Raw genomic sequence first — 15,803 nt, 5'->3', positions numbered from 1 at the left:
GTGCACATGCCAGAATTCAGGTGACCTCTGATGCTGCTGGCCCATGAGTGTGTCAGACAGTGTGAGCCTACATCAGCCCAGGCAGAGAGGGCTTAGTTCTGGGGAGGCTTTCCCTGCAGATTGACTGCAGACTTGCAGAGCAGTGCCAAGGAGTTGCACCAGGTCCTGCAGCCCTGGCAGCTGGAGATAAGTGAGCAGCACTAATGGAGAGGTTATGAGTAACTTGATCATGCTGCAGTAGAAGGACTTTGCTGAACACAACGTGCACATACGACGACTTTGGCACATAAGTATTGCTTCATCTGAGTCCCCCTTGCTTCAATCAGCACAGCCACACTAGTCTGTCTGTTGTTAAATTAGGAGGAGGAGGCAGGAGCGGGGGTCACTTCAGAGGACTCTGGGTAGATGAGAGACTGATGGTACACTTCCTCAGCCAATCATACTTGGGAGGGGGGTGGGGGGAACACTAAGGTTTCCAAGTGATGTCACACATTGGCTTGCATCACTATCAACATCTGATTGGGCCTGGACTTCCACTCCCAGCTCAGCTGTTTCTGGGACTGGAAGTTCAGCTGCAGCCGGGTCTGACATTGTCTGTAGAGGGGGAGAAGCAGAAGTGTGGAAAATACTTTTTTAAAAATACTTTCTAAATTTGTACTTCGTTACTAGAGTACAAAAGTACAGCTTACATATGACAAAAAAATGTAACTCGTTACAAGTAAAAGTACTGCCAATTGTACTTAAGTATTATAACAAAGTACAAGTACTTTACATAAGTATTGCCACATTGGGACAGACCGAAGGTCCATCAAGCACAGCATCCTGTTTCCAACAGTGGCCAAACCAGGTTACAAGTACCTGGCAAGATCCCAAAACAGTACAATACATTTTATGCCACCTGTTCCACGCCACTCATTATTTTATAGACCTCTATCATGTCTCCCCTCAGCCGTTTTTTTTCCAACCTGAAGAGCCCTAGCCGCTTTAGTCTTTCCTCATAGGGAAGTTGTTCCATCCCCTTTATCATTTTTGTCGCCCTTCTCTGTACCTTTTCTAATTACATTATATTTTTTTGAGATGTGACCAGAATTGCACACAATATTCAAGGTGCGGTCGCACCATGGAGTGATATAAAGGCATTATAATGTCCTCATTTTTGTTTTCCATTCCTTTCCTAATAATACAGAACATTCTATTTGCTTCTTAGCCACCGCCACACACTGAACAGAGGGTGTTAACGTATCATCGATGACAACTAGATCCCTTTCCTGATCAGTCCTGGAACCTTGCATCATGTAGCTACAGTTCAGGTTCCTCTTTCCCATATGCATCACTTTGCAATTGCTCACATTAAACGTCATCTGCCATTTGGATGCCCAGTCTCCCAGTCTAGTAAGGTCCTCTTGTAATTTTTCACAATCCTCTTACGATTTAACAACTTTGAATAACTTTGTGTCATCAGCAAATTTAATTACCTCACTAGTTACTCCAATCTCCAGATCACTTATAAATATTTAAAAAAACAGCGGTCCCAGCACAGATCCCTGGGGAACCCCACTATCTACCCATCTCCATTGAGAACCCTTCCTTCCTTATCTAATCAGTTGAGTACGGCTCTCGGTCACTCTATGAATCAGTGTTCGCCATGCCTTCCAATCTCTCACAGCATCTTTCTGTTCTGCTATGTTCATTCAAGTATCTTCCTTGATATCATTTATCCAGTGAATTCTTGGGCAGCCACTTTTTCTTTTTCCACTAACCATTCCAAGCATAATGTCTCTTTCAAGGGACTTGCTTCGTATGATGTGAACAAAATAGAAGAGCTTTTGTTTTGCTACCTTGGCCTCCAGCAAGAATTTTGGTTTGATATGTTCTAGAACTGCTTGGTTTGTTATTTTGGAAATCCATAAGATGCGTAACAGTCATCTCCAGCACCATAATTCAAATGCATCAATTTTTCACCTGTCTGCCTTTCTCAACGTCCAAGATTCGCAGCCATATGTTGCTAATGGGAAGATGATTGCACTGACCAATCTACATTTGGTTGCCAGGCTGATGTCCTTGCTTTTCCAAATTTTTGTTCATGCTGACCATCGCACTTCTCCCAAGTGTCAGCCATTTCTTGATCTCAGGGGTGCACTCACCATTGTGATTAATTTTTGGCGCCAAGAAAGATGGAATCTTTGACTACTTCAATTTCTTCATTGTTGATCTTGATGTCAACATTCACATTTTTTTTGCTGATGTCATAGTAAATGATCTTTGTCTTTTTGATGTTCAGGTGCAGTCCAACCTTCTCACTTTCTTCTTTGACTTTTCTGATCAAATGTTCAAGATTCTTCTTATTTTCAGGCAGCAGGGTGGTATCATCAGCACATCGGAGGTTGTTGATGTTTCTGCCACCTATTATCACGCCAATCTTGGACTAATCCAGGCCTGCTCATCGTATGATGGTTTCAGAATACATGTTGAAAACTGCTGGTGACAGGATGCATCCGTGTCATGTGCCCTTTCCAATCTTGAACCAATCTGTCTCTCCATATGGTATTTGGACTGTAGCTTCGTGATCTTGATAGAGTGATCTTATGAGTTCAATCAGGTGTTGTGGTGTGCCCATCTCCTTCAGGTAGGTCCAGAGCTTGTTGTGCTCAAGCACATCAAATGCCTTTGAATAATCGATAAAACACATACAGAGATCTTTCTGCCACACTCAGCTTTTTCTATAATCGAAGGCTGGCAATATGATCATGAGTGCCTCTGCCTTTCCTGAAGCCAGCTTGCACATCTGACAACTCCCTGTTGATGGTTATACTCAAACGCTGTTGAATGATCTTCATCAAGATTTTGACTGCATGTGGTATCAGAGCTATGTGTTTTGTTTCCTGCACAATTTTCAATCTATTTGATTCAAGGCCCTCCTTAACATACATTGCTACACCTCCACCAATTTGATCCACCCTATCAATACAATATAATTTCTACCCTGGTACGACAGTGTCCAATTGGTTATCCTCCTACCATCCCTGGGCATGTGTCTTCATAAAAGTGCAACTGCAACAAGCACAGCTACATGATAGCACAGACCGACATGCAAACATATCTAAGAAACAGCAACAAACAGGTAACCAATACATAGTTGAGGCGTAGTAAATTCACATTAACCTACCTTTTCTCGGGTCTTTTCCAGAAAAGTAAGAGCCACTGTAGGATCTGAAGAGAAAATGTGCAGTGTTACAAGAGAAATGTTTTAATAATTGCTTAGGAAATGCTAACAAATAAGTACAAACTGTCAGAGTATGTCTAACAGAGAGTTTCTTTATTATATATTTCAAACCACCAAAACGTATTCCCAACATCTAAAAAAAAGACTCTTCAAATATGTCATCATCTTAACAAAATTATAATATCCAAGAGGGACCTCAGCAAATCATAATGCTTTCTTGGCAAACCTTGCTTCTCCTTATACCCCTAGTCAATCTCTAATTCTGACAGAGGTGATAGATCTGTCATTCAATTGCACCTATCTATTGCAGGCTATGAAGAAACTTTAATAATTAAAAAAAAAAAAAAACTCCTTGAGGCTGATACTCAAAGCCCACAACACAAACCCCAAAAGTACAAAAAAGCAAAAGCTAACCAACGCTCAACGCAAATGCAATTCAAATTCTATGCACAATTCACGCTGTTAAACCAAAAGCAAGGGAAGGAGCGTGCCTGCTGCACATGCACAAAAATTTCATGGTAAGCGCGGCTCTTGCACTTATGTTCAGACAAAACCTGAAGTGCAAGCACACACTGGCGCTGTTCTGTGCTTTAAAATATGAGCTTTTCAAAAATTGTTTCCACTAAAACAGGCGCCAATGAGCGCTTTCACTTTCAGTTTTGCTCAGACTCCCACACATTTGTTTCTCACTATCAACATGTAGAATTTGCACAGGCTTGCTTATGCTTCCAAAAGAAGACAAAACCAGCAGTTTAATGTGAGAAACTTAGAAGAAATCCTCTCCCCAAGCCCCTCAACACTGTCTCTGAGCTGGCAGTAAGTTTTTGGTGTTATAGACCAGAATTTGATTCTGAGCATTGCAAAGGAATAGTAACTGACCTCATTAGCATCCATTTCAATACATTAGCATGCAATGTGCGGCCATCTTTGGTGCACGAGCCCTCTGATCATCTGGTGCTAACCCCCTTTACCACTGGCACTAATTTTTGAGCACTGACCCCGTGAGAGTTAAGATGAGATCCCAAATTTCTAGAAACTGCACATTGCTTACCTGTCATCTGCCTCACTACATGGAGAATGGTTTCAACAAGTGACAGAGGATTGACTCTGAAACAAAACAAGATGTAATTAGCACACAGGTGAAATTCAGTCTCTGTGGTCCATTAATGACAATAAAGTCTCTCACCTGTGCTCGAACTCGCAGATAAAGTTCTCATAAAGCTGTGAATAGAGACAGTAAAGCAAATCAGCCACAATGGGTATTCACATCTTCCTCCAAACTGCCCAAAAAACAATCAGCTGAGATTCTTACAGACCAACGCTCAGAACTCCTGCGGTAAAGCCAACAATGCAGAACCCATACTGCTGGAACAGTGCAGAAAACTAGCTCAGCAACGCTCAAAGGAAATGGTACTGAAATTATATGCACGTTGTAAAAGTGCCAGCGAGGAAGCACGCTTGGCGTACGCGCAGAGGAGTTTTGCGGTAAGCTCAGCTCTTGCGAGCATGCGCCAGGAAACCCTGAAAGCGAAGCACAAATTAGCGCTTTTTTTCTGCACCTTTAAATATAGGCTTTTCAATTTTTTTTTTTTACTTGTAAGGCTTATATTTAAGAGCAGGAAATGGGCGCCAATGTGTGCTTTCACTTTCAGCTTTGCTCATACGTGTGCACACTTATTTCTTAGTACCGGTGCTCACAGGCTTGCACAAGCTTTCTTCCACTTCCAAAAAATCAAAACCGGCAAATTTTAAAGAACGGAGGATTTCTTGTGACGCTAACACCTGCTTCGAGCTGGCGTTAGGTTTTCAGCGGTAAAGCCAGCTTTTCTTTTTTGCATTGTCTCCAAGGGGAGAATAGGAAGGGAGGGAGGGAATAGGAAATGACCTCAATAACATGCCTTTGACTACATTTGCATGCTATTTGCGCTAATCTTTGGCATGCTCATTGTCTTCCACGCTAGAGCCCACTGAGCATTCTGCACTCACTAATGCCAGCGTCACATTTTGAGCATCAGCCTACTAGTAGGGATGTATATATTACTCTGAAGTGACATAATCTGCATCTACCAGCTTCCAGTATATAATGCCAAAACAAAAGAAATGATGTTCTTGTGAAATTCCTTAATACTGGTAGAGAACAAACATTCACCTTAATAAGTCCATCTCCTTTGGCAAAATAAGGATCCTGTACAAACTCAAGAACTTGCAAAGTCAGCTGATGCCAGAGCCTAAAATGACAAAAAAAAAGTTAAAAAAAAAGAATAGAACAGATAGAAGTGTAAATCCAACACCTAGTAAATAAAATATATGAAAAGAGAAAAAAAAACAAATACCAAAAAATGGCAAAACAATATAGCAGAAAGATACAGAAATTCTCTCAAATGTATTAAACACCAGTAGCTTCATTAAGAAAACCTTCTAAATGAACCCAGATATGTTGCTAGTATATATTATACCCCATGAACTTTAGGGGGCAGCTTTCTTTGGTACTACGGAAGTATTAAGAGCACTAAAAATAAATCTAAGAGATCGAGAGCACGTCAACTGAGAGACAACAGGGAAGTCACAAATTGCCCTGGGATCAGTAGCATGGAATGCTGCTACTATTTGGTTTTCTGTCAGGTACTTATGACCTGTATTGGCCACTGCTGGAAAAAAAGATACTGGGCTAGATGGACCATTGGTCTGACCCAGTATAGCTATTCTTAGGTTCAAAATAGTCTGACTCAGGAATGAGGTTCATTTCCTGTAACAGAATATCATGTTCAGTTTTGGAGGCTGTATCTTACTAAGGGAGTAAAATGACTTGAAGTGGTTCAGAGAAAAGCAACAAAAATGGTATGGGGGTTTGCATCACAAGCCATATGAGGAGAAAAGATGAACTGCATCAATACCCTACAGGAAAGGAGTGATATGATAGAGACATTCAAATATTTGAAAGATATTAACCTACAAACAAACCTTTTCCAGAAATGGAAAGGTGGTAAAACTAGAGGACATGAATTGAGGTTGCAAGGAGACCAACTCAGGAATAATGTCAGGAAGTACTTTACTTTTTCATGGAGAGGGTGGTAGATACCTGGAATGTCTTCCCACAGGAGGTGGTGGAGATATAAATGGTAATGGAATTTTGGGATAAACACAAAAGAATCCTGTTTAGAAGACAAGGAACTTGTCGTGAAACGCAGCACAGCTCAGATCTGCCTGCACCTTCCGCTTGTGGTCTACACTAGCACCCTCCTCCCTCCGACTGGGTCCCAACCGCCTCTGGGTGAGTCTCTCACTCTCAAAATATCCCCAGTGATTTCTAGGTTACTGGGACCACAGTCCCAGTGGTTGCACAGTTCCCAGAAAGCACTCACAGACCCAACACATAAACCACCAGGATTCTTCATCAGTCCAGACAGCAGAGGCAATAAACTGAATAGTGTTTATTGTCTTTAAAATATTGAACAATGAACAAAAAAAACCTGCAATCAGCACATAAACAGGTAACTGAAATTATAAACTATCTAAACATTTGTTTACTTTCTAAAAAATACCTGAGAAGATCAGGACATATAACTGTTCATAGAGCCTCAGCAAAGAGATCCAACTCTCTTTTCTTCCTGGCTAAGACTGGAGAAAAGCCAGTAAAATCCAAATGAAAATGAGCTCCTGTGCCAGAGCCCAGAACAACAATCTTCGAAAGTATACTACAGACTGCTTTTCCAAAAAGCTTAAACCAGAGGTTCCCAAACCTGGTTCTGGAGGCAACCTTACCAGTCAGGTTTTCAGGATATCCACAATGATCCAGATTGGCCGCTGTCGTGGACAGGATGCTGGGCTCGATGGACCCTTGGTCTTTTCCCAGTGTGGCATTACTTATGTACTTATGAGAGAGATCTGCATGCACTGAAGGCAATGTATGCAATCTCTCCCATTAATATTGACTGTGGATATCCTGAAAACCTGACTGGCTGGAGTGCCTCCAGGACCAGATATAGGAATCACTGGCTTACACAAAGGAAACAACCTTGGTTCTGCAGCAGCTTCGAAGCATAAACATGCACCACCTGCTGGCCAAATTAGAGACATAAACTTCAAGAATTAATTAAGGCAGTTTTACAGGCTTAAAAAACGCTGTTCTGTCACACCTCCGCTGATCAGGTATCGATAGTCCAGTGTCAGGGTGGTTCTGGCTCTTCCTTTCTGGAGAGGCCATCAGCATTATCATGTTCAATGCCTTTCTGGTGTTTATAACAGAAGCTGTTACCACACTCAGTACATGCTAACAGTTTTAATCCTGTATGCTTCATTTTGTGAATAGTGAAGAGTATCTTCTGACAGAAGCTTTTACCACACTCAGCACTTGTAAATGGTTTCACTCCTGTGTGGATTCTCTGGTGCTTTCGTTAGCTGTGATTTATGAATACAGCTTTTTCTATATTCAGTACATGTAAATGGTTTCTTCCCTGAATGAATTCTATGCTGCTTTATTGTCAACACGCTTTTCTTACACTCCATATTTGAAACTGGTCTGTCCCCTGGGTGAAATCTTGCATTTCTTGTGGAGCTTTCTTCCTGGTTGAACCTACTGTCATAACCAGGACATAAATATATTCTATTATCAGTGTTTTTCTGATATTCTGTAAGGTTTGCTTTATTGATACAGCTTTTCCCATATTCTATACTTGTACATATTCCAGTTTCTTTATTATTTTTCATGTGCTGAATTAGCTCCTTTTTCATACTGAAATCTTTCTCATACTTAGGGCATGTAAAATTGGTCTCTTTTATACATGTTTCCTGTTGTTCTAGTTCCCCCTTTCGACTGAAAGTTTTTTCACAGTCTGTACATGTAAATAGTTTCTCTTCAGTGTCAGATCCCTTTGGTAATGTCTCTGCTAAGAGGTCAGGTATGAGCTCACTATCCTGACACTCTTCTGGTAGGCTGCACACAGATAGCACCACAGCTGTGCGGTTTGCATAGGCCTTTAACATATTTACATGAAAGGTACGCTGCTTTCTGTCTTGAGAGACCATAGATATAACATAGTTTGTATCACTCAGGCACCTTATGACCCTGTAAGGTCCTGCCCAATTAACCTGAAGTTTATTCTGATGAACTGGGACTAAAACAAGTACCTGCTGGCCCTCATAAAACTCTCTATTTCGGGCCTTATGATCATACCAGGTCTTTTGCTTAGTCTGGGCTGCCTGCAAGTTATCTCTGACAAAATCCACAAGTTCTTCCAATCTCTGCAGTATATTAACTACATATTCAATTGCACGGGTGTCAGAGGTATCAACTTTCCCCTCCCAATGTTCTCTTATTAGTTCAAGGGGCCCTCTCACCCTCCGGCCATAAAGCAGCTCAAATGGGGAGAACCCTGTAGACTCCTGAAGTACTTCTCTGTATGTAAACAGTAGGTAGGGCAAATATTTCTCCCAGTCTCGTTTCTACAAAAGTCTTTAACATATGCTTTAATGTCCCATTAAATCTCTCCACCAACCCTTAATTTCAGGGTGATATGGTGTGGTAAGTACAGATTTCACTCCATAGTGTGACTACAGATTCTGAATCAACTCAGACATAAACTGTGTCCCTTGGGTCTAAGAGTATTTCTCGTGAATATCCTATCCGGGAAAGTATTTCTAGCAGGGCAGTAGCAATTTTCTCTGATTCAATGAAGGATAAGGCTACCGCTTCAGGATATGTGGTAGCAAAGTCCACCACTGTTGATATATATCTTTTCCCAGTCCAGCTAGGGACAGCTAGAGGCCCCAATTTATCCACAGCTATTCTCTCAAAGGGCTCACTGATAATGGGTAAAGGTTTCAGGGGAGCTCGGGGGTGGACTTGGGTCTTAACCACTCTTTGGCACGCATCACAGGTTCGACAATAGTCAGCTACGGCTCGAGATACTCCCGACCAATAGAAGTTGTAGCACCACTACAAACAAGAACCTCACGAACACACAACTCAATACCATCGTATAACAAAGAACTGAAAAAACTAAAAACACAAGTTAGGAGGCTTGAACGAGCATGGATAAAAATAAAGGATGAACACACACGCAACGCATGGAAACAAATGCAAAGGAAATACAAGTATGCAATAAGGCAAACCAAAAGGTCTTATTAGAAAACTAAAATAGGGCCAAACTACAAAGACACCCATAAACTGTACCAACTCATCAACAAACTACTAGATACCACACCGGTTACCACAACCAACACAGACACCCCATCGGCAGACAAACTTGCCAAATACTTTAATGAGAAAATTGTAAACCTAAGCAACACGCTACCACAGAACACCAGTGACATTGAAAAATTCACTGACTGTCTGGACCCAATCCTAGAGGAGTACCCAGGAGACCGAATCTGGACAAACTTCGCACTCCTCAACGCTGAAACAGTCACCCAAGCTACCAACAGGTTCGCCAAATCCCACTGTAAACTGGACATATGTCCCAACAACCTAATAAAATCCGCCCCGCAACGCTTCATAGAAGACCTCACCTCACACCTAAACTACTTGCTACAACATGGACTCTTTCCCAAGGACAAAGCCAATATACTACTCACCCCAATACCTAAAGACTCAAAGAAAAAAGCAAATGATACTACCAACTACCGCCCGGTAGCATCTATCCCTCTGGTAGTCAAACTACTGGAAAGTATGGTAACCAAGCAACTTACTGAATACCTGAACAAATTCTCAATATTACATGAATCACAACCAGGATTCCACTCAAACCACAGCACCGAAACAGTACTAATCACTCTCCTAACCAAATTCAAACAAGAAATTGCAACTGGCAAGAGTGTACTTCTCCTTCAATTTGACATGTCGAGTGCGTTGGACACGGTTAACCATAAAAATACTACTAAACATACTAGAATACTTCGGTATCAGTGGAAGCGTACTCAGTTGGATCAATGGCTTCCTAATGACTAGAACATACCAAGTGATAGCAAACTCGAACACATCACTACCATGGAAACCAGAATGTGGAGTACCTCAAGGATCACCGCTATCAACGACCCTTTTCAACCTAATAATGACCCCACTAGCCAAATCCCTATCCAACAAAGCCTCAACCCCTACATCTATGCAGATGATGTCACAATATACATCACAGTTAAACATGACCTAACAGAAATCACAAATGAAATCAAACTTAGCCTCATGGGCGGATACATTGCAATTAAAACTCAACGCAGAAAAAACACACTGTCTCATCCTCTCATCACCACACAACACAAAAAAACCCACACATATAAACACCCCAGATTACACCCTTCCTGTTTTAGACAGCCTGAAAATTCTTGGAGTGAAAATCTACCGAAATCTCATGCTAGAGAGCCAAGCAAAAAATACAACAAAGAAAATGTTTCACTCAATGTGGAAACTTAAGCGAGTAAAACCTTTCTTCCTGAGGGAAATATTCCGCAGCCTAGTACAATCAATGGTTCCAAGTCACCTAGACTACTGCAACGCAATTTATGCTGGATGCAAAGCGCAAATCATGAAGAAACTCCAAACTGCCCAAAACACTGCAGCCAGACTTATATTTGGCAAAACGAAATACGAAAGTGCCAAGCCCTTACGAGAAAAACTACATTGGCTCCCAATCAAAGAGCGAATTGCATTCAAAATCTGAACTCTGGTTCATAAAATCATTCACGGCGAAGCCCCAGTCTACATGGCAGACCTTATAGACCTACCAACCAGAAACACAAGGTCAGCACACACATATCTAAATCTCCACTACCCCAGCTGCAAAGGACTAAAATATAAGACAACATATGCATCCAGCTTCTCTTATATAAGCACACAAATATGGAATGCACTTCCAAACGTCATGAAAACAATGCACGACCTAAACATCGCTAAAAACCAACCTGTTCATAAAGGCATAGCAGAATGACCCAATCTAAACACCTGAACCCTCCAACACAATGGAAACTATTACCAGAACTAGACAAAACTTAACTCTTTCTCCTGAATTACTTATATACTCTGTCATCTATGATCATTAACACTGTATTTCTCTTACCGGAATTGGCGATCGCCATCACGGTACTAAGTAAGCCACATTGAGCCTGCAAATAGGTGGGAAAATGTGGGATACAAATGCAACAAATAAATAAATAAAGTTCTGCGTTAATCTAGTGCATGTGCGTGTCAACCCCTGATGTCCTGTTAGTGGAATGTTGTACACAATTTGTAGAAGTTGTTCTCTGTATGCCCTGGGCACTATAAGCTGCTTGCCTGCTGTCCAGGGCCTATTAGGATCAGCAGGACCAGTCTCTCTCTGTACAAGCCCCCTTTCCATAGGATACGATCTCTGCAAATCTCGCTGGTTGGTTGAATAGCCCTCTGCCTCAGGGCTTCCAGGTCAGAGTGCTGTGCTTCCTGAAAAGCATGTCTCAGTCTTATAGCAGTATCCATACCTGGAACGATCTCTGCTGGTGACTGACAAATCAGGGTCAACAGTCTAATCAATAGGTATGTCAGTTATGTCAGGCTGTTCCATACACACTGCCCCGGTCACCTACGTAACTGGTGCTGCTGGAAGCACTGGAGCACCACCTCCTGTTGCTTGGTCAGCTGGTCCCACCGGGACTGGCTTAGGATCTGGAACTGGAGAGATAATCTCTGCTGCTTCTGCTTGTTGGGCCTCCTGGGCTTGACTATCGGTCACCATAGCAGAAATGCTGACTCTGCTATCAAAGGTAATGTTCATTAGACCCACATCAGACCCACACAGCATTGGTACCGACATGTTTTTCATTATGTCTACTTCTCTGTATCCAGGCTTGGTACCCCAATCCAGGAATCCAGGGTACCCATTGGCTAACATTACCTCCGCAGTGCACCCTGGTAAAACAGCATCTTCAGCACTAACTCTGGTTGTAACAAAGTCATGCTAGAGCCAGTGTCCACAAGCCCAGCCTCCTGGGTCTGATTCACAGTTACTGGGGTGCTGTAGAGAGCTGAACAGGGATAACGGGGATCCTGTGGGAATGGACCGAAGTCCATGAGGATCCCGCGGGAATGGACCCAGGTCCTGCCGGGTTCCGGTGTAACCATTAAGCAAATCAAGATCAAGTATACATATGTAGTATCACATCATACCCTATGCTATGTTTATATTGTGGGGTAGACTGGATGGACCAGTGGCATAACAAGAGGGGGGGGGGGCAGTCCGCCCTGGGTGCACGCCGCGCGCCTGTCGGCTCCGCTCATTCCATGCTCCCTCTGCCCCGGAACAGGTTACTTCTTGTTCCAGGGCAGAGGGAGCATGGAACGAGCGAAGCCGAAAGGTGAGAGGTGCGTGGCACCCCCCCCCCATCAGGTAAAAATGCACCCGGGGGGGGAGGTGTCCTTTCGCAGGGGGAGGGGGTCGCGCTGCACCCGGGGGGGGGGCGCATCGGCGATCCGCCCCGGGTGCCAGCCACCCTAGGAACGTCGCTGGGATGAACCATACAGGTAATCTACTATGCCGTCATCTATTATGTACGTTACTATGAATAGCTTTGTGAATCCTATTTAGAGACTACAAACCAGACTGGTTGAGAGAAGGGGTGATATAACCGATGCACATTAACACCCTTGAGAACTCCAGAGCCGGCATGTGGAAGGAGAAAAAAATCCAACACACAGAAGGGAAAATCAGGAACAAGAAGTACAGGACCCTATCAGTAACCAAGACACACTGGGATCGGGGCACATGAAGTTGGGAACGCCAGGGTCAGTGTATAATCATCCATCATAGAGACAGAAAAGAAGAAAACGAATCATCTACAACCCAAACCTCGCAGTCTGAGCATCACAAGAGTTCAGTGAGAATCAAGAGCAGCACCATTTGGATAATATGAGGTACCAAAGCCTCACTCACTTCTTGTTATACAGCTCCTCCAGACGATGCCAAACTGCAGCCAGCTCGGGGCCGGCGCTCTGACTCTGCTGCTGCTGCAGATAACCCTGCACGTCCTTCATGGCGAGGTCAGAACCTACAGCGAGAGACGTGCCGAAACTAGAAACCTAATACTGTACCAAGCAACAAGCACCGGCAGCTCTGGCCGGAAACGCACAAAGGTACGGTGCAGACTCATTTCCGGTGACGTCACCCCGAGGCTTGCTGGGAGTACCGTACTTTACTGGATACTGCGGCTCTAAGAATTCTTGCGTGTCGATTATTACGTCACTCGCATCTTCCCCCGGCTGACCGGCTCCTTTCCTTTATTCATTTACGCGTTCGAAACGCTTTAGTCTCTGGCCTTTGAAAGTTGTGGGTTAAAGGCGACCTTGGAAACACATATAACTCTGAACGACTAGTTCATTGTCACTGCCGTATTGTCTGTGTTATATATGGATTGGGGTAATATACATTGTTACATTGTCTATTATGTATTCAGCACTGCATATAAAAGTTATGCGCTATACGATACGAAATGATTCAATAAAAACTACAGCAGTTAATGGTGGTAGGTTGATCTTTGGATACAGTAAGCCACTCAGGTCCATTCAGTGCATTCGAGCTCATTAGCAGTTTTGAACCAGAACCAGGCCCTCTGTCCATTTGTCTGAGGGCAGCATAATTTCCATTTAAAAACTGATCATGTCCAAATTTGGTGGATGGGAGTAAGGCGGGTAGGGTATTGGAGGGGGGAGGGAGTCAAGGATTTGATATACCATCTTTCTGTGGTACAACTAAAGTACTTTAATATTTATTTGCAAGTATTTTTTCTGTCCCTAGTGGGCTCACAATCCTAATTTTGTTGTCCTTTTGGAGTAATGGAGAGTTGGGTGGCTAGCCCCAGGTCATAAGGAGCCACAGGGAATTGAACCCAGTTTCCCATTTTGCTAGTCCTCCATGAGTATGGCTTTGGTATTGTCCTAGATCTGATAGGGATGAGGTGATTTTCAGTATAGGCAAAGGTCAAAAGCATTAGAAAATGAATGGATAAGTACAGATTTCACTTCTATGTTTTCAATCATAATCTTTGTGATTCATAAATTATTTTTGTTACATTTGTACCCCGTGCTTTCCCACTCATGGCAGGCTCAATGTGGCTTACAAGGAGCAATGGAGGGTTAAGTGGCTTGCCCAGAGTCACAAGGAACTGCCTGTGCCTGAAGTGGGAATCAAACTCAGTTCCTCAGGACCAAAGTCCACCACCCTAACCACTAGGCCATTCTTCCACTCCAGAAGTCTGTCCCTGATAAGTTTCTAGTAACTTTTATTTCTGTAGCCACATTTCACTGGAGGTAAAGCAGTCTAACTTTAGTCTATTAGCATTTTCTGGTGGAATAATAGCCATACTCATACCCAGGATTCTGAATGGGTTACTGGGAGGCCCTTTTATAAAGTGGCAGTAGGACTACCGTTCACCTGGTAGTAATGTCAAAGTTGGTGCACGCTGTTTCCCACAGTAGAAAATATTTTTCTATTTTCTACCACGGGAGGCATTCCCGGTGGTAATCTTCAGCGCAGCCACCAATGGTGACTTTAAAGCAGATAAGTTATGTGTTCCGAATTATGAGTGCGACAAAGGAGTCTGATGGCAGTGTTCGGAATTGTTTGAAGCTTTTTCAAAGAGAACCGGGGCAAACCAGCATACACAATATTGCAATTATAATGTCTGGAAAATTAGTGTATTAAAACATGAAGGTTGTCATGACAAAACAAATGTCGAATACTACGCAACTGATGGAAAGCACAGAAGTAGGATTTAATCAGACTAGAAATTTGTGGAGAAAAAGATAGAGCAGAATCCCAAGTAATTCCAAGGTAACAAAAAGAAATCAAATCACAAGAACTGATTTGATTTCTTTTTCTTACCTTGGAATTACTTTGGATTCCGCTCTACCTTTTTCTCCACAAATTTCTAGTCTGATTAAATCCTACTTCTGTGCTTTCCTTCAGTTGCGTAGTATTCGACATTTGTTTTGTCATGACGACCTTCATGCTTTATACTGCTAATATTCCCTTTCCAGGGTTCAGTGCGGTTTACATTCTAGGTGAGACAAAAGCCAATAATGTTAGTGTGAGGTATGAGAACAATTAGAGTCCATTGGTGTAATGCATAAGACCAAAAACATTATAGGAAAGGATAATGGATGATACTAGGAGGTAGAAGTCAATGGATTGTTATGAAGCAGTCTTTGGGAAGAGAAATGTTTTTAGCCTCTTCCTGAAGCTAAGGTAGCTGCTTTCTGATCTGATGGCAATAGGTAGAGAGTTCCATATTTTAACTCCAAATACAGGAAATAGAGAGCTGAAAATCTTTTGATTTCGAATTGTCTTTTGAAATGGTGGCGCTAGCATCAGTTGTTCTTTCAATCTGTTAGACAGGACCAAAAGTTGCAAAGCGGTCTTAGCAGTTCAGAGGTGAAACCCTGTAAGATTTGAAAAATTAAACAAGCAGCTTTGAACCAGAGTTTTTCTGCTGTGGGAAGCCAGTGCAGTTTGTTAAGATGAGTTGAAACACTAGTATATCTATTCAATCTGTATATTAGTCTAGCAGCTGTATTCTATATGATTTGTAGTTTTTTCTGATATTGACACTTAATACCAAGAAA

General features: G+C 42.5%; 1 protein-coding gene across 1 annotated transcript in view; it reads right to left on the bottom strand.

Annotated features, from left to right (window-relative positions):
• PSMD13 (proteasome 26S subunit, non-ATPase 13) overlaps window positions 1-13,338 on the bottom strand; it is a 40,775-nt gene extending 27,437 nt beyond the window's left edge. The window contains exons 1-5 of the mRNA XM_030199514.1: window positions 13,117-13,338; window positions 5,373-5,451; window positions 4,410-4,444; window positions 4,275-4,330; window positions 3,167-3,210 (exon numbers count right to left, since the gene is read on the bottom strand). Coding sequence (XP_030055374.1) covers window positions 3,167-3,210; window positions 4,275-4,330; window positions 4,410-4,444; window positions 5,373-5,451; window positions 13,117-13,217 — 315 coding nt within the window. The 5' untranslated portion in view covers window positions 13,218-13,338. The remainder of the gene's footprint in view (window positions 1-3,166; window positions 3,211-4,274; window positions 4,331-4,409; window positions 4,445-5,372; window positions 5,452-13,116) is intronic.
• Window positions 13,339-15,803: the final 2,465 nt, after the last annotated feature.

The sequence above is a fragment of the Microcaecilia unicolor genome, chromosome 4 (assembly GCF_901765095.1).
Source record: "Microcaecilia unicolor chromosome 4, aMicUni1.1, whole genome shotgun sequence".
Lineage (NCBI taxonomy): Eukaryota > Metazoa > Chordata > Amphibia > Gymnophiona > Siphonopidae > Microcaecilia > Microcaecilia unicolor.
The sequence above is the reverse complement of the archived record's forward strand: the minus strand, read 5'-3'. Positions and strand labels throughout refer to the sequence as shown.